This window comes from Helicoverpa zea, chromosome 3 (genome assembly GCF_022581195.2).
Source record: "Helicoverpa zea isolate HzStark_Cry1AcR chromosome 3, ilHelZeax1.1, whole genome shotgun sequence".
Taxonomy (NCBI): Eukaryota; Metazoa; Arthropoda; class Insecta; order Lepidoptera; family Noctuidae; genus Helicoverpa; species Helicoverpa zea.
Window position 1 is genome coordinate 14,022,105 of NC_061454.1, and position 25,579 is coordinate 14,047,683.

Sequence of the window (25,579 nt, forward strand, 5' to 3'; positions counted from 1 at the left end):
GAAATTGGCTGTGAGAGCGCTATGTTGATGATTTAAACAAATTAGTAAATTGTCTGATCTAAATCGAACCCGCACACTAACACTTGACAAGCATTTCATGTTATGTATGTTGACATTTTGTCAGGGATTTCCGCAAAGTAACGCCTGATTGCTTAATTTAGGCACTATTCTGTTAATCCATCTAACCTATGGGTTTTATATACCTACTTCAAAGTAGATGCACACGAGGCCATAATTTTATTATAACCTGTCTGCATATTGAAACACGAGTAACGATCGAGTAAACAATCAGCTTCGTGTTGCGATGGTCTGACTCACAGAGTCACGTTCATTTACTTATAACTAGGAAAGTAATAGAGATATAGTTCCCGCCAAACTTTTTGTCGCTGCGTGTGTCGTATAGTTACACTTTAACATAGGCCACATGTGCATATTTGAACTCCGATTATTCCGCCGATAGATTGCGAGAGCCGTGCATGGTTTAAAAGTATCTGGGTGTAGACTATGTCTAAACAATCCTTAAAATAAAGTCTACAGTCTACAGACCTGCTATCACAGAACAGCTACTATTCATAGTGGTCAATCTGTTATCTAATGATTTCCCACCAACCAAAAAAAAAGTTTTTAAAATATATTGAAAAACAACATTTATTAAGTCATTGTAAGTAAAACATAACAAATTAACTAGTATAAGTTACACTTATATTCTGATAGGTAAACAATCACATCACAGCATAAGGGAATTGTATAATTCTATTACAAATTGTATTATTATTACAAACAAATAGATACCGTTATAATAAATGGCTAGCTAATTCAAAATCCCATGTGGAATAATACAAGAGCCTCTTATAGTTAACTATACTTCCTCTTTTCATAGATTAAATGACACTTATTAAAACCTTCATTTGTTACTGTTATCACCTTGCAACATACTATTTGCTGATTATTATAATTACTGATACTGTGTAGTGCACTTTATATTATTTCCTTATAACTAATATTGAACTATTGCATCATTGTACTAATGGGACAAACATATATAAATAACATCATATTTGGTCTTTGAACATGTCATACAGTTCAGTACTGAGCCTATATAATGGGAGGCCAACAACAGTGAAGTAATCCCCCTCCACGCGCTCCACAAATGTACCCCCCACACCTTGGATACCATAGCCCCCGGCTTTGTCCCTGAAAACATATTTTATAAAACTGATAATAATGTTTGATAAAAGCATATCAAAGATAGTCCTTCCAGGAAAAATAACTGACCACACCCAATATTGCAAAAATGCTTATCAATTCAATTTGATTATCATTTTCATTTTCAGAATTTTGGCTCTTTTAGAACATTGGGAATGGTCAGTCATCTTCGTCAATACCAATTTATAAAAATGGGTTTTGACAACTCTAAGGAGATATATGTCTATTATTCATGTTATCTTAACTAATATTATAGAGATGAAAAATTACATTGCTTGTTTGTACCTTAAAGGCATTTCAGAAATCAACTGGACAGATTTGAAAAATTCTCTCACTGTTGGGAAGCTAGATTACGCCTGGTTCTATTTAAGCCAGATAAGGGAAGAAGTTCGTCAACCATGTAAAAAAGCTAGTAGTAAATAATATACAAGGAACTTACATAGGTTCTCCAGTAGCAATGTAGCCCTTTATTTGCTTGTCATCCACATTGCCAAAGAAGACATCGGTTTTTTCGGTGAATTTCACAGTTTTGTGTTGTGTCTTGACCACCACTCCTGTGTACACTGTGTGGCCACGGCCTGATAAGCTGCAAAATTACGTAATAACGATTTTTTTCATCAAATGTTCAAAGGTTTCATGGCTCAGAATCAGCAACATGGACACACTGTTAAGAGCTTGTCTTTAATAGTAGGTAAATATTAAGTGTGCAATTTATATTTGATCCAGTCCTTGATAAAAAAAACAATCACCGTGATAACATGTTAAATGCATCTGCTTCTGAAGTAGGTTTACCAAACATCTCTTTACCCAAAGTAACCATTGTATCGGCACCTATAACTACATCAGGTCTCATCCCCTCTGATAAAAGTCTTTTCTCAACCTCTAAAACTTTTTGCAATGCAGTTTCTTCTACAAATTCAGAAAAACTATTGAAACTCTTTGGATCTAGGTTCTCTTCAAATAACGATGGGCATAGTGTAACCTTGAGACCCTGAAAAAAAAATAAGAAATAATATATCTTCGATCTAGAATTCTGCATTGGTTAGTAGGTTAGCTGTAAGGTGGCTGTACTTACAATATTTTCAATAAGTTCTTTTCGTCTCGGTGAGCCACTAGCTAAAATTATACTTTTTTGTTTCAAAATGTGCATAACCGGTTGCAACATATTTGCTTTAAGCTATATGATTTTATAATTAATTTTACATACACATAGGACATAAACATAAACAATAGCACGTTTTTCTTCTTCTTCTTCTTTTTGTTTATGGCTCCTTCATTTGTATCGAAGATTTTGCCAACGTCAAGGTAGGAAATGACACTGATCGGTTTTTAATTAAAAATAAAATAATACTTATTATTCTCTAGTGACTACAGCGATTGTAGAGCTGAAAAAGGGGGACAAAACATTTGTTAGTATTTGTGACAAACACGAGACGGCACAGCTGTTAGAACATAAATGATTAATTGTCAGTATTGTCAATGTCATACATATTTGAAGTAAGAGCGAAAAAGTAATATCGAAACATCGAAACAATAATAACTATTGTGAGTATAGGCGGTGAATTATGTTATATATATATCTGATTAATACTAATAAACTTATATAACGTTTTAATAATGGGAGAATGGACTAGGGTTAGTAAAAAAGGAATGTTAATAGGACGTGGGATGTCATTAGGAAGGAGGTCATAAAGGGGCGTAATAAGACGGGGGCAGGAAAAGAATAAGTGTTCCAGAGTACCCTCCTCCAGGCCACATTCACAGATAGAATGATCTCTGACTCTGATCTTAGCCAAAAAAACTGGAGTACAGACAAAACCAAGCCGCAATCGAATGATGACCGATGTAGCCAATTTCTTAAAATTCTTGTGTTTACTAAACCAAGCTTTGTGAGGAATAGAAGGTTGAATGGATCCGAAGAATTTACCTTTGACTTTACGGGTTTTCTGCCAAAGGGAATCCCAGCTCTTCATCATAGAAGGTTTGGCGGTGCAGCACAGATCTCGAGGGAAACAAGTCCTGAGGTAAGAATCATCTCCATTTCGAATTGCTACCTTGGCAAGTGAATCTGCATTATCGTTACCCACGATGCCCGAGTGACTGGGGATCCAGGCCAAAGTAACTTGAATACCTGAAGAGTGACATTTAAACAGAAGTTGCTTGATCTGAAGAATAATGGGGAAGTTATGACGAGCACGAAAAGGAAATTTTATCAAATCTTGAAGGCAGCTTAGAGAGTCAGAAAGAATTAAAGTTTTGTTTAGACTATGAGAATCGACGTATTTAACAGCTTCTAAAAGGGCTATTGATTCCCCTGTATAGATAGAGGAGTGTGGAGAAACTTTATTGCTCAGAATAATTTTATATTTAGGGATCCACACCGCAGTTCCCACAATGCCATCTTCTGAAATTTTGGAAGCATCAGTGTACATAGTGAGCCAGTCTTGCCAGTCTTCGGTTAAAATCTTATTTAATTTATTATTAGCACCAGGGTCATGTTTGGAAATACCGAGGCTGAGAATGACTTTCGGTTGAAAGAGTAACGTTTCGAAACTAACTTCAAAAAGAGGGTTAGTATTGGACTGGACTAGGGATATGTGAGGATCATTGACTTTACTGTAGCTGTTAATAAGGGGAGGAGGAAGTTTGTGTGACCAGTAACGGGAAGAGGCAATAAGCTCATGCAGTGTTTTTAAAAGAGGAAGAAGGGGGTGGGATTTAATTTGGAGAGCTTTGAAAAAGAATCTATCCGAGAGGTATTGTCTGCGTAAGTTAAGAGGAGGATCCAAACATTCCACCTGCAGAGCGTTTATAGGGGAACATTTCATAGCTCCTGTAATAATTCGCAAACATTTGGCTTGGATCTTATCCAATTTGGCTAAGGCAATTTTGTTACATGGCTCCAACAGAAAGCTGCCGTAGTCAAAGTGGCTCCGGATTATGGCATTATAAAGGATTCTTTGGGTTGATGGGTGAGCACCCCACCGAACCCCAGAAAGGGCACGTAGGGCGTTCACACCTTTTTCACATTTTTTGCTAATGTATTCTAGATGGTGAAGGCCAGATAATTTAGAGTCAAGAATTATACCGAGAAATTTAATTTTGTCAAGAGTAGAAATGGGAACATTATCAATAGATAGGTTAATAGGGGGGATATTACGTTTGCGAGAAAAGACAACCGCATTGCATTTAGGCACTGATAGGCTAAGGCCATGGTCGCATAGCCACTGATTGAGGTAGTATAGAGCAGAGTTTAAGCGAGAAGAGGCATCTTGAGGGGAGGAGAAACTATAATAGAGGGCAATATCATCCGCGTACTGTAGAATTTTGCAGAAGCAGTTAACCGAAGACTCTAAATCGTGAGTATATAAGTTATACAGGATAGGGCTTAAGACCGAGCCCTGGGGCAGGCCTTTCCAGACTAAACGGGATGGGGAAACGGAATGTTGATGACGGATAGTGATCGTTCGAGACATTAGCATGTTGCAGATTATGTTAACCAACCTCACAGGAACACTCAGCTGATGCATCTTCTGCCTGAGTAGTGGAAGTTGGACGTTATCGTAAGCTGATGCAACATCAAGAAAGACACCAACTACGCTTTCATTTTTTGAAAAAGCGATTCGAACATCCGAAACGAAAATGCTAAGGCTGTCCAGAGTACCCATTCCTCTTCGGAAGCCAAACTGAGAAGGAGATAAGATGCCTTTACTTTCCAAAAACCATTCAAGCCGGTTCTTGATAAGGTTCTCCATGATTTTAGCCAGAACAGAGGACAGAGCAATGGGTCTGTATGAGGAGGAATCTTTTGGATTTTTACCAGGCTTTAATATTGGAATGATAATTTGGCATTTCCAAGACTCGGGGACTACCCCAGAGAGGAAGAAAGAGTTGAAAAGGTTGAGGAGTATTTGTTTACAAAGAGAAGAGGATTTACAGATGAAAGAATATGGGATACCATCTACACCCGGGGCGGAATCCCGCAGATGGTCCAAAGCACAAGATAATTCAGAAAGAGAAAAAGGTTCATCGAATTTATCAGAAGAGGGGGGAGGAGAGTCTGACAAGGAAAGGCATTCAAAACTAGGGACAGAGGGAGGGGCTAGCTTACTTATGAAGTCTTCTAGCCAGCAACTGGAGTCATTGGAAGAAATGTCTGAGGAATGGGCGTCTAAGACTCTGCGATATGCCTTAATTCTTTTCCAGACTATCGATACTGGTGAACGGGGAGACAACGATTCGCAGAAGTTATGCCAACCAGATTTTTTCTTTTTCGCCAATAATCTGCAGGTGCGTGCCGAAGTTTTCTTAAGATCGAGATAATTGGTCATATTAATAGAGGATGCGTATCGGATTTCTGCTTCTCTCCGTTTTCGAACGCTATCGGTGCACTCGGCGTCCCACCATGGAGGGGAGGAAATAAATTTCCGGGCAGAGTTTTTTAGGGGGATAGACGCGTCAGCCGCACGTTTTAAAGAGGAGACAAAATTTTCATAGACGTCATGGGAATTAGAGGAGTTTACCTGGGGAAGGGTGTGAAGTTCTGAATCTACCAAGGAAGAAAATTTACCCCAGTCAGCTTGAAGGAGGCGATATTTCTGGAGAGGTTGAATGGGAGGGTTAGGGGAGAAGGAATTATGAAAAGTAATTAAGATGGGGAAATGGTCACTGCCATATGAATTAGGCAGGACAGACCAAGAGAGAATTGAGACTAGAGTGGGAGAGGCAAAAGAAAGGTCAGGGACACTAGCATTTTGTGTAGGGGAGACCCTACGGGTAGCAGATCCATCATTCAGGACACAGAGGTTCATATCATCTAGTAGGTCTAGTAGAAAGCTAGATGAGGGATCATTAGTATGAGAACCCCAGAGCGTGTGACGGCAATTAAAATCGTCTAGCACCACCAAAGGGCTGGGAATGGTGGAGAGAATATGGTTAAATTCAGACAGGATGTTGGCATTAGGGTGAGGAATGTAGGCGGAAACAAAGGAGACGTCCATGGCTCTAATGGCAACAACATGGAGACCAGGATTATGTAGAGGGATGGGAATCTGGGAAAAGGGGACTGATCTGCTAACCAGCAGGGCGCATCCCGCTCGACCGTCGTCTCTGTCATCCCGGAGACACGAGAAACCAGGAACCCTAAAAGGGGACCCCGGCCTCAACCATGTCTCCGACAAGGCAAAAACAACGGGATTGTGGCGATTCAATAGGAACAGTAAATCGTGCTTTTTTTGAGTGATACTTCTGCTATTCCATTGAAGGATCTTTGGCATTTCTACGGATCCAAGATTGAAGCAGCTGCTCAACAAGTATGAGGACGTTGTTCGGTATGGCATCACTAAATTTGGAGAGGATGTTGATAAGGGAGCAAGTGAGAAGTTCAATAAGGTTATCATTAGGAGTACAAAGGGGAGTGGATTCTGTGTTAGGAGGCTGCTGTAAAGCACAGCCATTTGGCTGAGAGGAATTGGGGGACGATACAATCGACCTATGGGCCTGAACATCGTATGACTTGCTCAGCTCGGGTCTAGGTCTGGGGGAACGGAAAACTGTTTTGGTGTACGATGTTTTGGAGGGGGAGGCAGATGGAGAAGAAGGAGACAAGAGAGGGGAAGCAAAAAGCTGAGAGAAGTCGGGAGCGAGAGCCTGTGTGGAATGGTATTGTGGGGAGTTCGCCGTGACGTTAGAGTAGAAGCGTTTAACTCGCGGGAATCTTGCAGACGCCTCACTATAGCTGAGGTTCTCCTGAGACATAACCATTTTGATATTTTTTTGGCGTGAATGTTCAGGGCATTGATCGTCTGTAGCCTTGTGGTTGCCACCATCGCATAAAATGCAAGTTACCTGTGAGTCAGGGACGTTGCAGCTGTCACCAGGATGCGGCTGAGCGCATTTAAAGCATCGAGCTTTCGACCTACACTGAGAGCGGATGTGGCCAAAACGGAGGCAGTTGCGGCATTGGATTGTTGGGAGATGATAGACTGAGACAGGGAGGGAGGCATTGTAACAGAAAACTCTCTCTGGGAGAGTTTGACCAGCGAAAGTCAGAACCACCGTAGAAGAAGGGGACCACGTTACTGTATCCCCTTTCTTATTTTTAAAGTTGAGGCGTCTAGCCCGAATGACCTCCCCACAATTGCGAGGAGTTTCTACCCCTGAGACTAAGTCCTCCAAGGTCCAGTCGGTAGGGATATCCCTGACAATGCCCATACGAGTAATTTGGAAGCGGGGGATTTTAGCACTATAGTTATTTGAGGTAAGAAAGTCACTCTCCACAAAACTATTGGCCTCCGAAGCAGTCTTGAATTCAATGGCGAGTTTATTGCGTCCTAGGGACTTAATTCCACCTTCAGAAATGCCTTTGACGTTATTTTTGTGCAAGAACTGAGCGAACTTCAGGACTTTTAAAGTTGTACCAGTGGCAGGATCAGGCTCAATTTTGGATACAAAAACAGTGAAGGGTGCTCTGTCACACTCATTGTAGAAAAGTTTGGAGTTGGTTTCGAATCCAGGCTTCGAAAAAACCGACTGAATTGAATCAGACGGAGGTCTGTTTTTCTTGGATTCAATGGAGGAATCTGAATCCGCAGGTCGTTTAAGGGCAGATCTCTGCTGAAGACTTACATTTATGTCTTGGGAACAATCTAAGATGTCTATATCTGGAGGAACCCCTCCACCCCCATCAGGGGGTTCTTTGTCACTCATTTCCTTGGGAAATGAGTGTTAAATACTTAGACTATATAAATTTAGACTTACAAAAATCCTTCACCAAACAAAAAACAAAAACACACCACAGAAACAGCACTAAAACCTCTTTCCGAAAGCAAAATTTAAGGTTAAGTAAGCACACCGTGTCAAGACCAAACCTCTTCTCTCAGCACGTTTTTTGAACTTTTTTTTTGGTAAAAATTCAAATCGCTAAAAACGTCAACGTCATTTGTCTTGTCAAGGTTGCAATTGCCAGTACTCAGAAGGAATATTCAAGAAAAAAATCACACCACTATTCCGTGCATGTCCTGTGGCGCCAGTTTCAACCGACTTCCAACAAAAGAAAAGGTCCTCTGGAGAAACTCAATGGAAAATATCAATACTCAATGGAATCACTTCAGGACGCGCAGTTTTCAAAATCCTTTTTTTTTACAAGTATACATGCACTGCGTGGAACTCCTGAAGTCTCCTGGGCACAAAATATTTGCAAACTAATGTGCCACACACTGCTTTGGATTAATCCCGCCATCACAGTGGGAGAAACAGTTCAGTGCATCCAGTGATGATCCAGTGCAATCCCTATTTTTTTTTATGCAATAATGATAAATAAGAGCCAAGTTAGATGGAAAGAATATTTGATTGCAGATAAGAGAATTAAGAAGAAGAAGAAAATTACGTTATGCCGACGACGGCATCCCCAAATAAAATTAGGATAAGGGCAGGAAGGAACCCCCATTATAGTAAACCAATCACCAATCGAATATGTCGATAGCTATATATATCTAGGAAAGCTCATTTCATTTAAAAACACACGGCATAAAGATGAACTAGACAGAAGAATTAATATGGCTTGGAAAAAGTTCTGGAGCCTGAAAGAAACATTAAAATCAAAACTTCCATTATATCTTAAGAAAAAAGTCATGGACTCATGTATACTACCATGCCTGACATACGGAGCACAGACCTGGATCTACAATAAATACACGAAAACAAAAATACGCACATGCCAGCGCTCTATGGAGAGAAGCATTCTAGGCCTAAAGCTCAAAGATAAACAAAGAAGCAGCGTTATAAGGCGCAAAACCAAAGTTATAAATGCGGTAACGCATGCAATGCGGTTGAAGTGGAAATGGGCTGGCCACATGATACGAACGAAGGGTGAACGATGGACGAAACTCGTCACAATATGGAAAGGTCCAACAGGCAAGAGAGCTAGAGGCAGACCTATAGACCGTTGGACTGATGATCTACGAAAGGTAGCAGGAGACAACTGGATGGATACAGCAAGAGATAGAGTACATTGGAAACAGTTGGAGGAGGCCTATACCCGAGAGGGGCCATGACTTAATATTAAATTTAGCATTATTACTTTTTTTTAACTTTTTATATTACGCATAAGTCAAACTTTTTTTTTTATATATTTTAAAATACTTATGTAATAGGATTAAGTCAAGGAAACAAATAAAGGCTTATTATTATTATTATAAGGGCAGGAAGACTACGACGACACGCTATAAAAATGTCAAAAAATATTAAATAGTTATACTTACAATAGTCCTTACAAGTTCTTTTCGGCTTGGTGATGCACTCGCTAATATTATAGATTTTTGGTTCAGTATTTGCATTATCGGTTCCAACATCCTTACTTTATCTTATAACTGGTTTAAATAAAACAAACGAAAAAGAATCAACTTTTTTCGATGCAATATATAATCAAAGATAAGATAAGATATTTTTTAAGGATAAACACTGCTACATTACTTGGATCAAAAGGAAGGAACGATGGAGCTTGTTCGAAGCGAATCGAGAATGTTACATATGTGATGTGCGAGTACCAAATATACACAGTGCTGAAAATAGGATGGTTCCCAAGTACACACAACCCTTTGATTAGAAGTGGCGCATATTGCGATCACAATTATTATTAACTGAGACGTTTTAATGATTTTACAAGAAGACTGCAAGATTGGAAGCTAACAGGAAATTAGTAATTATTCTAGAGTACTTTGATAAGCAGGTACTCTTTTTATATTAATTTTATCTTTCTTAAGCATCATCCTCCTCCGAGCCTTTTTCCCAAACTATGTTGGGGTCGGCTTCCAGTCTAACCGGATTCAGCTGAGTACCAGTGCTTTACAAGAAGCGACTGCCTATCTGACCTCCTCAACCCAGTTACCCGGGCAACCCGATACCCCTTGGTTAGACTGGTGTCAGACTTACTGGCTTCTGACTACCTGTAACGACTGCCAAGGATGTTCAATGACAGCCGGGACCTACAGTTTAACGTGCCATCCGAAACACAGTCATTGGTGTCTAAGATATACTTAGAAAGTACATACAAACTTAGAAAAGTTGCATTGGTACTTGCCTGACCTGGAATCGAACCCGCGCCCTCATACTCGAGAGGTTGGTTCTTTGCCCACTAGGCCACCACGATCATCTTTCTTAAGCGACTATAATAGTTCTTAAATTGAGTTTTTTAGGAATTTAACGATATTAGTTAGTGTATGTAAGCGATGGTGTCCAGCCAGAACGGCACTAAGGAATCGTGGGGTCCATTAGCAATACTTTCCACCATCTCACATGGCCCTTGGACACCTACAAAAATATTGTGCGCCTTACATATAAGTATAGAGTTATCGTAATTTAGTCGCAATCAAAATTTTAATATTAACCCTACAATTAATATTAATCAACTTTACATAGTTGCTGATATTGTAATTTAATTTCTGACCAATTTATCGTTTAGGAAGCGCCTATGGTGTTACACTTAGCCATAGGTGGCAATAAGGCCGACAAAGGTGTTGAACTCTTGCCATCTGGGTATTTGTGTACTAATTTATTAATAGATTCGTAATATATCTATAATAAAATCCAAACGATTTTAATAAGGCACATGCGATTACTACAACCACAAACCTGGACTAACTGCAGGCGTCTCCCTCAGTAAAATGATCGACTAAAACAGCCATAGACAATATACTAACGGAGTGTTTTGCACTGTAGTTAAATGTCAGCATGTCACATCACTATATAGTAACTGTAACCTATTGTCTGTGGTGTTGCACAGTTGTCTTTATTGAGGTTGAGTAGCGTTTTTAGCGTTTTGTGATAAAAAAAAACAACCAAAATAGGTGATGGAAACATAATTTTACTAAAGATGAAGTCCGTAGTGGCTTACGTTCGTAGTCTTTTAGGTTGGTGTGACGAAACTCCGCCGATAAGAACAAGCTTCAAACGAGACAGGTATGACATTACATGTTTACAACACTAGTTATGGCGGCAAAGTCGATGTAAAATAATTCTTATTGCGTTAACGAAACAACACAAAATGTTTAGGATACCACTGAAAGTTGCGTCCAAGTTTTGGAAGTGGGTAAACGCGTTGGCGTCTGAAAAAAACATTGTATTGGCATGGTGTACACGTTTTGATTGTTTTCCAGGGCCGACGATGACTTATCGTCCGACGATGAAACACCGGCCCTCAAGAGACTCAAACAACTGAAAAGGACCAGCTTCCCAGACATCATGTCCGCAAATGGTACCTCCTTCAGCTCCAAATAGCTAAAATTGCCTGGATAGTAGTAAACTAACCTATTTGTTGCTTCCCCTCTCTGTTGTGGTTCACATTATGTTCTGCTTTCTAAAGACCCAGTTGTAGTATCTACTTGCTTGTGTACTATCCAACTATCACTTTACTAAGCTTCAAGAACAACAATTTAATCGCAATATTCTGTATTTGATAACATCCAATAAGAGTCTTTGTTAATTATTGTTTTAGATGAATGGAGCAAAGATGAGAGACAAAGCAAAAATGTGAGATATGTGCCAATACAAATTGAGGGTCATGCAAGCACTTCCACACCTAATGAGTCTCTTAACAAGAGCCGCGTCAGAACTGTGCCAATCAAATTGGTCGGGCTGACAGAAAATGGACCGGCTACACCCTTGAGGAAGCCTAGGAAGCACACACCGGTCAGACCTGTCATACATGATATTCATGCAGTCTTACATGATGAAAATGATGAACAAGAAGTAGGTGGCCCATGTTTTCTAACGTAGCTCTAAACCTAACAATAGTTGCAAATTATACATAAATTTTCTTTTTTAGGTAACATGGTTGGAATCTAAACCAGAAAATACATCAAAAAAGCCAACTCCAGTATACATTGATTTGGATGATGATGACGAAAATGACCACAATCATCAAGAAGATGATGTAATCTTTGTAAAGAGGGTTACCACTCCACCCCCTACTAGACCTTACAAATACTTTCTTGCCAAAAGTGGCCAGGATGTCACAGATAGAGCTGAAGAGGAACCCAAATATTATAAGTTAAGCCGAAAACCTCATGACCGAAGCATGCTGAATTTGTCTCCCAGAACATATAGCAAATTCAAAGCCCCTCCTGGCATCACCAAATCATATAGAAAAGCTCCCACCCCCCTTCCTCGGTGGTTGCAAACTGCAAAGCCTACTACATCGAATCTCTCCTCATTTGCAAGAAATAGATTTTTAAATGGAAATGCTAGGTCTACACTCTCAGAAGTGTTTAATTTAGATGAAAAGAGAAACTATCAGGAACTTATTCGGCGGGTTCAAACTTCTATTAAACCATTGTCAGTGAATAGATCTCTTGATATAGTCAATCTAGCAGAAGATGCTGCATCATTCCGTCGTACACAGAGGACACAGAAGAATGCTTTAAATGAAATTAAATTAGTAGAAAAAGGATTGGTTGCCAGTAGAGACAGTGATGCATCAAAGGAGTATGATCCTATTACAGTAGCATCCATAAACTCATCAGATTCAGAAGTAGAGATAGTTCCATCAGAGTCATCCACTACATCTTCACAGAAGATTGATCCAATAAACACACTCAAAGACTCATACAGGGACAAGGCTATCACTTCCGGGGATTGGCTGTCAAGATTAGATTCAAAATATAAGAAGAAGAAACAGGAAACACAAGCCAAGCTCAAAGATGCACGGCGAGAGTCCGATATTATATCTAAAGTGAACAATGAGCAGAAGATAGCTCAATTGGAGCATAAGCTGAAGTATGAGCTGAGCATACCTGAGAGCATCTATGAGGAGCCACAGCCCACGGTAGAGCTGCCCGCCCTCACCCCTGAACAAGAGAAGTTGGTGAACAGAGCTCTGGGACCGGGCCCTCCTGGACAGCTCCTAGTTGAGAAATTCAATTTGAGGATACACAGGTTTGTTAATACATATTCACTGTTGCAGTAAAATTAAACCACATGCATCATTCATTTTTTATTTACCTGGTAAAACAAATTAAAAATTTCTTGTTAGGACCATGATTTTTCTCATATAGAAAGAAATCAATGACAATTATTTATTCCAGGCGGGACCTGCAAACTCTGTCAGGACTAAACTGGCTAAATGACGAAGTGATCAACTTCTACATGAACCTGCTGATGCAGAGGAGTGAGGAGCAGAAGGACTTGCCTAAAGTGTACGCTACCAACACCTTCTTCTACCCTAAACTCATGCAGAGTGGACAGGCTGGACTCCGGAGGTGGACGAGAAAGGTACCATTGTAAACGACTATAGATACGCTCACGTCGCTCGCGTGACACTTGAGAGCCATTTGCGAACATATTTTGCATTTAACGTTTATAAATAACACAGAAACAAAATGGAATTTTCAGTTGATAGTAAGTACATAATATATTAAATTAAAAATCGAGTTAGATAAAAATCTGAGCTTGGAATGCGATCCCAATGTAGTGAAATAAATGCTATTATTATCCCCTTAATTGTTCTGTATGTTACCAGTAATCACTGCTTTTGGCAACTAAATTCCAAGCAGTCTCCAAGTGTCGATAATCATCTTCGCTACCACCAGCTGATCTTAATAAATATTTCATGTTTTGTTAAAATAAAAAATATGTGTGTAATATTTTTATCCAGTCTAAAATACGGACTATGTAAATAGAATCGTTATTTTTAACCGACTTCCCAAAAAGGAGGAGGTTCTCAATTCGGCCGGTATGTTTTTTTTTTTTCCATGTATGTACATTGATTACTCCTAGGTTTATAGACCGATTTACGTGATTCTTTTTTTGTTCGACGCGGAATAGCTGCCAGTTGGTCCCATAGTCATCAGGTCAGGATCTGATGATGGAAACCCTGAGAAATCAATGGCAACCTTCGAAAGTTGTAGGCATACATAGGGTAAAAACTTGACACTCAAGTGTATGCAAAGCACTATTTAACAGTGAAGGTTTGGAGCTGACCTGATGATGGAGACCAGAGAGGGTCGAGGGACCTCGCAACTGAATATGTAAACTACCTCATGTTTGGACTTATATTCTTTGTATTGACAAGACCTTTGCAACAGTGAAGGTTTGGAGCTGAACTGATGATGGAGACCAGAGAAGGTCGAGGGAACTCGACAACTGAATATGTAAAATACCTCGTATTTGGGCTTATATTCTTTGTACTGATGAGAACTTTCCACTTATCCATATAAGTGGAAAGTTCTCATCAATACAAATGGATAGTGACAACTTTTCGTATCACTGAAAAGCTGTAAATAAAAAACTTTTTTACAAAAAAATTAAACAGACTTCCAAAAACACTAGAAAGCAAAAAAAACTAATTTTAGGTGCATCGGCCTAGAAGTCGGTGGCAAAATTAACTTAGTAACATCCATTAGACACCGACTTCTAGGCCGATGCACCTATAATTAGTTTTTTTTGCTTTCTAGTGTTTTTGGAAGTCGGTTTTTGAACCCTGTCATCATGTCTATTGGTTTCTGCGCATAGCGATGGCGCCATGATAGGTGGCGACAAAGAGTAAAAGTGAGAATGTTTTGTACGTGTTCCAGGTGGACATCTTCGCGCACGACCTGCTGGTGGTGCCGGTGCACCTGGGCGTGCACTGGTGCGTGGCGCTGGTGCACATGCGCAGCCGCCGCCTGCACTACCTCGACAGCATGGGCGGCCGCAACCAGCCCTGCCTCGACGCGCTGCTGCAGTACCTGCGCGACGAGCACCAGGACAAGAAGGGGACGCCCTTCGACGATAGCGGCTGGAAGACTGAGTGTCTTAGAGTGAGTCATTGAAGCTTTCGTTTTTACTAGCGACCCGCCCCAGCTTCGCACGGGTGCAACAAATCTCAAAAATAACAGTGATTAAAATAAAGATAATATTGATTGATTGATTGTATGTTGTGTGCAGGACATCCCGCAGCAGATGAACGGCAGCGACTGCGGCATGTTCGCGTGCACGTTCGCGGAGTTCTCGTCGCGCGGCGCGGCGTACTCGTTCTCGCAGGCGCACATGCCGTACCTGCGCCGCAAGGCCGCGCTCGAGATACTCACCGGCCGCCTGCTGCTCTAGCCGACACCAGCCGTTAGTGATCTATTTACTTTCTGTACCCAACATGCCCGCAGTGCCAGATTAACCGAACGGGGAATATAACAACACCTAAAAAGAAATCTATACAATGTAAGTTAGTAAATTGGCTCTCACTCAATCAGCGGATGGTATTCCATTCCTTAATTCTTGTCGTTGTCGTTGTGCCGTAAACTAATAATAGTTGTACCTTTCCTAATTAATAGTCAAAATATTGTTGAAAATCCCAGAAATATGTACCTAAGTGTAATGTTCATCTCTATTGAAATATTCAAACCTGTTAATTTGACGAATGGCTTACCATCCTATGATATCTTTCAATCATGTAATACCAACTAACTATTACGGTCGTGGCATGCTATCCTAAATTTTTTATTATATGTATTGTATATAGAGTCAGTTTAATTGTCCGCATAAATATTACATATAGAAGTACTGTAAATAAAATTTGAACACAACTTATGTGTTTAATAGAATATTTGCGAGCTGTTATGTGACATAACAGATAAATTAGTTGACCACGTCACATCACTAATCTCATTCTAGAGTTGCTGAAATGTTTCATGTTTTCTTATGAATCGTAATTTTACTAACCAAAATTGTCCGTCAAATTAAACAAATAACTACTAAATAAAAAAAGTCTTTAAACAACATCGTATGCTAGAACACAAAATAAATATATCACTAACTTATGGATTTTAATACAAATGGACATATTGTCAGTTTTCAAGTCTGAAATGATTGTTTATATTATAGGTATGTGAGAAACTGGTTATATTAGATATCTGAGTTTATGTGTAGAATATCATTTCATCTGTAGAATGGTCTCGACATCGTGTTTACGCGTTACTTTCGAAATTATTTTAAATACTACTTTCTCCATAATTTTCATTGCAATGTATTTTTATATAAATTGAAAGTGTGAAATAAAAAGCATTTTAAACATGTAATACATGAATCATCACTTTATCGCGCCTCAACCCATTATAATTTAATACTCTTTGATGCCTAGTAAGTTTCGCGTAAACTCAATAACAAATTAATGCTTAATGTACATAATTTTTCCTTTCATTCCCAGTTACTATAAGGTCAGATGTTGTATGGATAACTTAGAACTATGACTTCGGTTTTGTCTAAACATTGATGGCAAAATTAATGTATTTTTTGTTTCTATTATTTATAAATTCAATTCCATTATCATAAGGTATTGTTTGAGTGTGACGAAATGAGCAAAAAAACAAGTTAAAATTACATATTTCGGTGCACAAACATCATTACTCAATCTCCTATTTATAGGGCTCTTCATTTATCAACAAAATAATGCTTATGATCTGACAAGCTTCTTACACTCCAATAATACCTATTGAACATACAAAAGTACTCACAAAGCAATCGTAGATTGCGATGTATTCATCAGTTCACTCTTCATGTTAATTTAATTCCATGACAAAGAGGCAAAAGCAACCGGAACAAAGTCTATCTATTAAATAATTTTGTGATAATCGCATGAACGTAAGATTTCCATGTTAAGTATACGACGCATGCGTGAGGATGTATGAGAGATTATGTAGATAATAATTAATGTTAAAATAATTATAAATGTTGAGTGTGATGACTATGAGTGATTTGATAATAATTTATAAGAAGTATTCACCTTGCCGGGTTGTGCTGACGCGTTTTTGGAAAGCATTTCTCTCGCCCAGTGTGACGTCGTGTTTCGCTAAGATAATTCGACAGCGTTGTACATTTTTCATTCCTATAAGCTTTTTCTTCGTAGCTGATAAATGCAACTTAATTTCGTGTTTTTTATGTTTGCTTAAATCCCCTATGGTTCATTAATTAAAATAATAAAATTGTTTGTCTTTTTGTCATGGAAGCAAGTTTTTAGTCCTAGCGTTAAGTATCTCTCTGTATTATAAAAGGATAGTTAAGATAAATAACTTAATTCATATTATAATTTAGATATTTTGTTTCGCCTGCGAAGGTAATCCGAAGTTTTCTAAGTGATGGAATAAATAAAATAATTTGAAATCATTTTGTGTTTTCATTCATGTATATCATCAAGAAAAAAATACATACCACGTATAAATCAGATTTTGTTGTTATGAATTTTGAGTGGCAAAATTCCTCACGTATTGAATTGAGGGATCGTAGTGACCCAGGGGTGGGTGGTGACGTCAGTCGGTGTTGACTCGCATGAGGCGCAACTTGCCGCCCTCCAGCAGCGCCACGCCCGAGTCATTGGTTCCGCCGCAGTAGTGGTACGACGAGAACACCGATATCAGCCGCCCGCGGAGTTGGCACTAAGTTTAAACAACATAGAAATGCGTCAACCCAATAAAAACCGTCTCGTCTCGTCGTCGTCGTTTTTCTAAAAACATTATTTTAAAATCCAAAGCTAAGGCTGTGCATCCTGGACCAACACGTATTTCACTTGCAAAAATATGAAGATGCTAATGGCCAACTGTCTGCGTATTCCCATCAAAAGGTCATTCAAATGTTGGTTGCGATCAGGCAAGGAACCGTGTGATGTAGCAGCAGTATAAATTAGAAGTGACCCATTCTGTCACCCCAGCAAATGTAAACTTGCAATGAACAGGATAAAGGAAAATGATAAACATTCATGCAAAAGTTGGATGTGACAAGCTTAGCAATGTGGCAACATTCACATACGGGAATCTATATTATGGCAAATGTGCAACTACGATCTAGCAATACAGGAAGATGATGAAATCGAACAATCACCATGAATCCATTCTGGTGCAGTTCATGTGCCCGGACCACGTGGGACAGCTGGTTGGCGAGCAGGAAGCGGTCGAGCGCCGTCTGGTCGAACACGTGGCCCGTGCCGCGTTTCGTGTTCGCAGCGAAGCCCTCGTTGGAGGCCAGCTCTAGTTGCAGGGTCGTTGTCATTTTGTTCGGCCTTCAAATAACGACGATTATATGGCGTTTTGTCTGGTTAACGAGACGGAAATTACCTACTAGACCTAGAGACATTCAGACGTTTTTTTGCTTCAGGTAATGTGGTACGCTGTTCAATTCTGTGAATCTTTTTCCATTTCGATGGATGTAAAGTAACAACCCAGTTAATTAAGAAGAGATATGCCAAAAAAGCAGTTGAAAGTACTATGCTAACTTGATGGGATCATTCCACAGCAGCTCCCAGGCTATAGAGCTCTGCTCGGCAGGCCGCGTGAGAGGCACCGGCACCTTGTCTATGGCAGATATCAGTGGACACACCCACGGAGGCGGGATGCCGCCATGACAGCAGAACACCTGCGGTTACACGCATAGGTATGTAAACTCACTTAAACTCGACTTCTAATAATATCCATTTGCTAAAATGCTAAAACATACTTTGTCATCAATAACGGCAGCCAAGGGGAGCACGTCGAACACATTATTGATTGCATTCCATATTTTATTGCCTTCGAGATCTCCGTACTTTATCAGGCATTCGCTGCAAAGTAGAAGAAATCATGTATGGAGCCATAATATTTGATCGATTTACCAGACCGTGACTTGCATTCAAATTAAAGCTTCATTAAATCTATTGCTAACACTTTTTATCTTGTTGACAAAAGAGTCAGCAATAGGTTTAAAAAAGCTTTAACTTTTAGGGGCCTTTCTGCAACTGACGGTGAGTCTTCAGATTCCGTAAAAGGATATCAGATCATACTTATAAAAGGTGAACATCTTCTGTATGTCCCTGGTCTCGTGGTTGCCGCGCACCATGAGCACGGCGTCGGGGCGCTGCAGCTTGGCGGCCAGCAGGTAGGCCATGAGCTCGGTGCCGTGCGCGCCGCGGTCCACGTAGTCGCCCAGGAACAGCAGCCGCGCCGCCGACAGCGCCGACCCCGCCGGCCACAGCGCGCTCTCCATCGTCAGCAGCGCGCCCAGGTTGCCGTGCAGGTCACCTGCACCACGACACGAAATAAGGCCATTTGTATATGGGACCAGACATGAAGGAGTGTCAGGTGTCCGAGAACGATGTCGTAGATAGAAGTGGAGAAGACAAATTAGGAAAGCTGACCCCACCACCATGTGGGAGATATAGCTGGAAAGAGAGAGATAGAGAGAGTATATCCCATATAACCATTTTTGCGAACATAACGTAACCGTTTCGACACTTAGCGTCGACACTGATCTATCTCGAAACATAATCTCGTCGACGTTCCGTGTTAGCGCCGTCGCTGCAACTAAAAATGGGGAAGATCTCGACACAATAAACAAGTAACATTTGGTTTCTAATTTACGTCGCCGTGTCGTAACATTGTTACCATATTTTAACCAGAGTTAGCACTAATCATTCAATCATTCATTCGTTCGATCAATTTCGTTGGCTCGTGCGTGAGTGACACGACGAATACAAAATACAAGAAATCCCATAATGATGGTTTACTTACCTTGAGTTGATGAACTCAAGGTAAGTTAACAAAGTTTTAGTTTTCATTAATTAATATGGTTTATAATGCTCAAATCTTATTGGGAAAAAAAGTTTACTGTGTAATTTCTTTGAATATGTTGATATTTCCAACGCGCCACCGTAATATCATGTTTTCATAATTCTGGCGAAAGAAAAACTTTTGTTAAATAAAATAAAAATATAAAATTATGCACATCGAGTGCTTAAAAGCTTCCATTTAAATACAATATCAAATATTTTAATCCTAATACAAATTATTTTAGCAAGATTTACTCATAAAATTGATAAATAATGAACTATGAAAAAACATTTTTGATGTTTGTTATGAAAAATATGCTCGTCGCAACTAGTCACAAAGTTACGATAATGTGTCGACACGTGTCGACATGTTACGGTAAATTGTTACAAAATTACTAGATTTTTAAGATGGTTTCTCTTAATATTTGGTTACAGTGTTTCCCAAAGTTTTTATCAAGTCAAGATGCCTTTTTCATTATTCTAACCAAAGGAGGCTCATCAGAATTAATATCGCTTGTGCCGAGTACTTGAGTTAAAGACGAAGACGTCTTGTTTTGGCCGAGAAAACGAAAAAACAGCGATTTGGAGCTCGAAAGTTGAAACTTTGGCACTAGGGACTATACCACTAAGCTCCTCCACTAAATTCCGTACTGTTTTCCTGTAAATGGCCTAGAAAATAATAAGTTTTAAGTTCAATAAAATGGGTATCCGTCAATGTGCCCTACCAACAATGCACATCATGAAAAAAATATTAGGTATTATAATAAAAAAAAACTTGTGTACGAGTACAATTAAGCACTTGAGATATTTTGGGACGTACTTATTTCTTTTACTCTTCTGTAAAAAGTTGAAGTCCATCAGAATTTACGTAAGGTTTTTGGTTGTTTACTCATTTTAAATTTCATTAAATGGTTGATAATGGCAGAAAACATAGACAGTTTGAGAATAACTGGCTCTCGTCATGTTTTTATATATGCAAGTTATTGTTAAAGTGTTCTGGAACATCGACTACACATGTTACTACCCAGTTACAACACAATTGTGTCAACATTGCACACTGGTTACAAACCAAACGCAAAGTTTCTAAAATGTGTGGTTACAAATTAAGCTGTAAAGTATCGACACAGCGACCACACAAAGTTACTGAATCTAGTTTCCGTCACATTTTTACTGAACCGTTACAACTCATAAAAGCTAATCCCTACACAGTCACGTTGTGTCGTATCAGTTACGAAACTGTTGCGACTTGTTACATCTTTATCATATCTGCGACCAAAAATGGCTGTATGGGATGGGAACCAATTCCAAGTCAGGAAGTTCTCCGTGCCAAGAAACACCAGTCCCTTAAAGCCAGCTAGCTAGGTATATCCACTGAAGTGAAAGAAGAAACTAGAACTGGAAACAGCACTTTCATAGCCACAGCAAGAGTGAAGCACTCACCCACAGCATATACAGGTGAGGTGAGACGCAGCAGCCGCGGCTCGCTAGCGCAGATGGGCTTGACGGCTTCTGCCAGCCGCAGCAGCAGCGATCCCAGGGCCACCTCCTCGGCGGGAGAGTTCCACGCCCATGCTTGCTTCACCATGTTCAGGGAACTGCCGCCCGATGGCCGGCGTTGCTGCAACACCACTCCGTGTTGTACGCACCCATTATGATGGTCCACAGAAGGTATCTAGATGCTAGACCCTTATTTAGAAAACATTACGAATAAAGATTCAAACTAAGTGGGGCCATAAATGCCTCATAATGTCGACTGAACAGATAAAGCTATGCGCGATACTTACATATGGTTTGCCAAAAGAAGTGGGAATGAAGTGATCATTCCTCATTGATTCTTCTTCTTGATCAGCGTATGCGCTCTTTTTCTATGTTGAGAAACACAATGTACTTACGTCAGTCAATACAGCCTATCGCATGCGCCTATTCAGAAATAATACTCTCGGAATGATAGTGATAGTACTAACGTGCGGTCTCTCAATGGTACTGGCGAAGTAGTGCACGGCAGCCAGCGCCTCTACGGGCATACAGCTCGGTCCGAGCAGATCGAACGACTGCACAGCGTTCATCAAGAGATTCGCGGTCGACGGGCTGACTGCGTCCTCTGTGTATTTTGAACAAAAGGTGCCTACATTTGGATTGTTAAACGGCTGTGATATTTTCAGGAGTGATTATTTATCAGGGTGAGAATGATGATGACATATTTCACGCTACTTTTAGTAGTTGTTTAGCAGATCTAATAATAAGGGGCCGCTACGGTCGTAAAAATGTGTCATGTATGATGTGTATAATGAAAGGAACATGCCATCGAAGTTGCTGAGTTCGAGCAGCTCGTTGGGCGGGCGGCGGCGCATGCGCACGCTGTAGACGGCGACGCTGTAGTCGCGCGGGCGCCGCGCCCCCGCGCCCGCGCCCGCGCCGCCCGACGCCCGCGCCTCCGACCCCGAGCGCGGACACACCGTCGACGACCCTGCCGACGAACCAAACAATACCCAAAAATTTCAAGGGATATACAATACAAAGGATCCTACGACTTGAAAATAATTGATAACATCTATTTGGCTTCTAAGAATTTCTATTGCGTTCCCATTTTTTCATAAATTGACAATCTACTCGTTTTCAGCTACTAATGGACTTGCTACTGTTACTTGAGCGTACTCTAACAACGATAGAGGCAAGTGGGTCATCCTACCAGTTCCGGCAGAAATTTTTGCTCCAGCTGATGTTGTAGCTGGAGTGTGTTTGTCCCGTTCTCTGAAAATCGTGAAATACTTATATGCCATATTATGTATTAATTATATATGTAATATGTATGCGCATTTATAATATAGATTGAAGGACTCTAACTGCAGATCCACGACGTAAGCCGAGATACTTCTTGGCGACCGCAGTAAGGAACTGGTGCCTCTCAACCGCAGCTCGCCAACTCCTCGAAGGAATTCTGCTAGTGGCAGCTGTGAGTTTGGCTGCATACCTAATTGCCTGACGGTGTTACAAATTTCACGTTATTACACCTCCTTCAGACGCAGTGGTGTTAGGCTGAATTGCATGAAAGTTTGTACATACCTTAGGCAGACGTCAGCGTCTTTAGCGACACTGAGAGCGTCAATGGGCAGTTGTCGTGCAGCACGGGCAGCTGCCACTAGCTCCTTGAACTCCACATATTCCAGCTTCATATCTCGATTGTTATCGAAGTACCTGGACCAAGCAAGTTAAGGGAACTCTATGTAAAAAATGGGTCGTCCAGCAGATCAAAAGTAGGATCTGTCGTGATTACCTAAAGATATATCTGCATCGTATTTCAGCTGACACGCCGCTGTGCTGAGTAGCAGGTTCCAGTGCTGCTGACCAAAGCATCAGCTCCAGAAAGGATAAACCTCCTCGCCCTGTTATGTCTGCCGCTCTACGCAAAAAATCTATTTGAGAAATTGCAGTGCGTCTATTGGTTTAAGATTACCTATTAATTACTCCCAACAGTTTTTTTGCCGCTGAATAGATTAATCTACCCACATTTCTAAACTCGTAGAGGTTTCTATGTTCAGTCATAGTCAATAAGAAGTATATTTACGATCACAGTACCTGAACAATATACACTTGTAAAATATCTACTACCTGAAGAGATTTTGGCATTGTGCCCTCTGCCAGCCGAGGTCGACCATAAACTGAGAGAAGATACTGACGCTCATGTATACCGCGGGAAACACCATCAGCACGAACTCGCGATACATTCTGATTTGATCTGCATCAATTTCAGTAAGTATAAGTATTCGTCATTGATACACGCAAAAAATTATGAAGGAAGAAGGGAAATGGATGTTAACCGTCTCGACTGTAACCGGCAGCTTGCAACAGTTGCATGTTGGGCGTCATCATGGCGACGGCTCCTCCCGCCGCGTCGGTCGTGATAACCACATTCTCTTCGCAAATCTCGATCAACGCACCGGACTCAATCTCCTTCCAGAAAAGCATTTCAATATCGATTACTTTAGATTTAATATTTGCGCGATGTAAATTAGTACGCCAAAAGGAAGCTTATTTTCAGACTTATAACTACGATGGTCGGAAAGATGAGTTTTCTTCTCCATGGCTATAACTATATAAATTGTGGAGGTACCGGATCCTTATCAGGATCTTTGAGCTCGCCTGTGGCCATGAGCGCGAACAATACTATTTCGGGGCTGCGGAGGTTGGAGTGAGCTCGCTGCCGCTCCAGCTCCGTCGCGTTCAGCCATTGTAGTCGGTTCCGCATGCCCTGCAGGTCAGAAACGTACTGTTACTGAAAACGAAGGAAATCCAGCCTTCCTGTTACCGGGCAGGTTGGCGCTTTTAAGGTAAAGGCATTCAAGACAAAGTTTGAACTTACTTAACAACACCACAGGATACTTACAGCTTTGTACTTCAACCTCTTCTTGACGTCCGATTTGACGGCCACCTTGTATACGGCATGGTACACGCAGTGCAGCACGTGGTTCGGCAGCCAGATCTTGTACACTCGGAGCGGATGGCAGGTCGTGCCGGCGTCAGCGCCAAACAGCTGCAGAAGTGCAGAATCATTTGAAGAATTTAGGATAGTGATACCATTGCATCTATAGAAATGATAGCAGGTAATGACATGGAAATCAAGTAAATGCAGCGACGCCCGCAATGTTCCGACTGAGTTAGTTGGTGAGTTAGTTAGTCCGCGTTCTATAGATTAGGTAAGTACCTATAGGCTGCCTGCTACCTGCTACCTGCTGAGCGCAGGCAGTGGAGGATCAGCCGTAATGGCACAGATTACTAAATAGTTACTGTAATGGGCACTGTGGGCATGCCCACAATCATAATTTACTTACGACGTCACACTCATTCCTATTTTTTAGGTATTCCTATCGCCTTATAAACTATAGGTATAGGTACTAATGTACTTGCTTAGATACCTTTGTACTTCCCATATAAAGGTAGGTACTCCCCTATATACCTGCCCACACCTATGTACTTGCTTATCTACTGGATTACTAATGCAGCATTAGTAGGTGGGTAATTACTTACATCAAAATTAATTTTATGAGCGGTCATTTTCCAGCAGTTTTTTTCGCATTTGCTCGAAGGTAACCATGTTTCACCACTCGATTCTTTAGTAAACAAGTAACATCGCTCAGAGGGACAGTACACCAAAAGGGACACCACGTCAGACAAATCTTTATAATGCCTAAACATTTTTAACTGCACAAAATTAATTTAACAATAAATAAACGATTTCATTAAATAGAAACTACATAATTAAAGATAGGTAAACAAAAATTCTAAATTACCGGAATCAACGTTGTATTAATTTGACAGAAGTACATAGTTGCTAATGTAAATAAAAAATATTTTATTCTAAAGGGCGTCGAATAAATACTTTTTTATAGTTGTGTTCAGATTTGATGCAAATATAATTCATATGATATGATATATAGATAGAAATTGATGCGCACTGCTTTTCGGTTTCTGATGAGCATAATTTAAAAAAGTTAGCATAATTCAGACGAGTTAATTCTTTTAAAATAATTTTGACTACTAAACAAATTGAGAGGAATCTATTTTGGAAACTCGATCTGAGTTTGGAAATAACGCCATCTGTGTGTGATTAACTGGAGGTTTTCATAAAGTATTTAGAGATTATCATCAAATTATAAGCCTGAAAAAGAGTGGAAATGGTATATGTTGTTTAGCAAATAAAGTTTTATAAGATTGCAATCATTTTTATTTACATAATTTCATATTCAGTAGTTCTTATAAACTATTATAGATGTCACTAACTAACTAATAAAGCAACGCCGAGGCACAACATGAAAGTAGGATTATAAAATAAAT

The 25,579-nt window shown here is 40.2% G+C and overlaps 3 protein-coding genes across 8 annotated transcripts; 1 reads left to right on the forward strand and 2 right to left on the reverse strand.

The window, feature by feature from the left end:
- Positions 1–630: 630 nt before the first annotated feature.
- On the reverse strand, positions 631–9,580 carry LOC124645775 (dTTP/UTP pyrophosphatase). Of its 5 annotated transcripts, none has more exons than XM_047185653.1 (5): positions 8,097–8,164; positions 2,282–2,448; positions 1,956–2,197; positions 1,646–1,792; positions 631–1,194 (listed from the first exon to the last, which is right to left on the reverse strand). In XM_047185653.1, exons 2-5 carry the CDS (start codon positions 2,369–2,371, stop codon positions 1,053–1,055), a joined length of 621 nt encoding a protein of 206 aa, XP_047041609.1. In that variant the 5' UTR covers positions 2,372–2,448; positions 8,097–8,164; the 3' UTR covers positions 631–1,052. The 5 variants fall into 5 exon arrangements, with proteins under 5 accessions (XP_047041609.1, XP_047041611.1, XP_047041610.1 ...); XM_047185655.1 differs by lacking the exon at positions 8,097–8,164 and adding an exon at positions 7,966–8,055 and having other exon boundaries at positions 2,282–2,591; XM_047185654.1 differs by lacking the exon at positions 8,097–8,164 and adding an exon at positions 7,966–7,982 and having other exon boundaries at positions 2,282–3,337.
- A 1,367-nt stretch (positions 9,581–10,947) lies between these two features.
- LOC124645842 (sentrin-specific protease 1-like) lies at positions 10,948–17,337 on the forward strand. 2 transcript variants are annotated; one of them, XM_047185771.1, is made up of 7 exons: positions 10,948–11,163; positions 11,361–11,458; positions 11,699–11,952; positions 12,029–13,137; positions 13,287–13,473; positions 14,775–14,999; positions 15,127–17,337. In XM_047185771.1, exons 1-7 carry the CDS (start codon positions 11,078–11,080, stop codon positions 15,286–15,288), a joined length of 2,121 nt encoding a protein of 706 aa, XP_047041727.1. In that variant the 5' UTR covers positions 10,948–11,077; the 3' UTR covers positions 15,289–17,337. The 2 variants fall into 2 exon arrangements, with proteins under 2 accessions (XP_047041727.1, XP_047041728.1); XM_047185772.1 differs by lacking the exon at positions 10,948–11,163 and adding an exon at positions 11,187–11,289.
- LOC124645841 lies at positions 17,334–24,941 on the reverse strand. The gene is made up of 17 exons (XM_047185770.1): positions 24,773–24,941; positions 24,132–24,278; positions 23,859–23,996; positions 23,566–23,698; positions 23,357–23,483; positions 23,022–23,147; positions 22,811–22,942; positions 22,592–22,726; positions 22,437–22,498; positions 22,050–22,214; positions 21,712–21,848; positions 21,188–21,365; positions 18,983–19,220; positions 18,661–18,763; positions 18,440–18,579; positions 18,049–18,226; positions 17,334–17,606 (listed from the first exon to the last, which is right to left on the reverse strand). The coding sequence occupies exons 1-17, from the start codon at positions 24,938–24,940 to the stop codon at positions 17,481–17,483; spliced, it is 2,433 nt and encodes an 810-aa protein (XP_047041726.1). The 5' UTR covers position 24,941; the 3' UTR covers positions 17,334–17,480.
- Positions 24,942–25,579: the final 638 nt, after the last annotated feature.

Excerpts from the sequence above, each read along its gene's own strand:
- LOC124645841 (XM_047185770.1), bottom strand. The coding sequence starts at position 24,940 with ATGTTTAGGCATTATAAAGATTTGTCTGACGTGGTGTCCCTTTTGGTG. Across the intron at positions 24,279-24,772 it reads CTCATAAAATTAATTTTGAT|CTGTTTGGCGCTGACGCCGG; the intron begins GTAAGTAATTAC and ends GCACTTCTGCAG. Across the intron at positions 22,215-22,436 it reads AAAAATTTCTGCCGGAACTG|GGTCGTCGACGGTGTGTCCG; the intron begins GTAGGATGACCC and ends GTTCGTCGGCAG.
- LOC124645775 (XM_047185652.1), bottom strand. The coding sequence starts at position 6,017 with ATGAACCTCTGTGTCCTGAATGATGGATCTGCTACCCGTAGGGTCTCC.
- LOC124645842 (XM_047185771.1), top strand. The coding sequence starts at position 11,078 with ATGAAGTCCGTAGTGGCTTACGTTCGTAGTCTTTTAGGTTGGTGTGAC. Across the intron at positions 13,138-13,286 it reads TTCAATTTGAGGATACACAG|GCGGGACCTGCAAACTCTGT; the intron begins GTTTGTTAATAC and ends TATTTATTCCAG. Across the intron at positions 15,000-15,126 it reads GGAAGACTGAGTGTCTTAGA|GACATCCCGCAGCAGATGAA; the intron begins GTGAGTCATTGA and ends TGTTGTGTGCAG.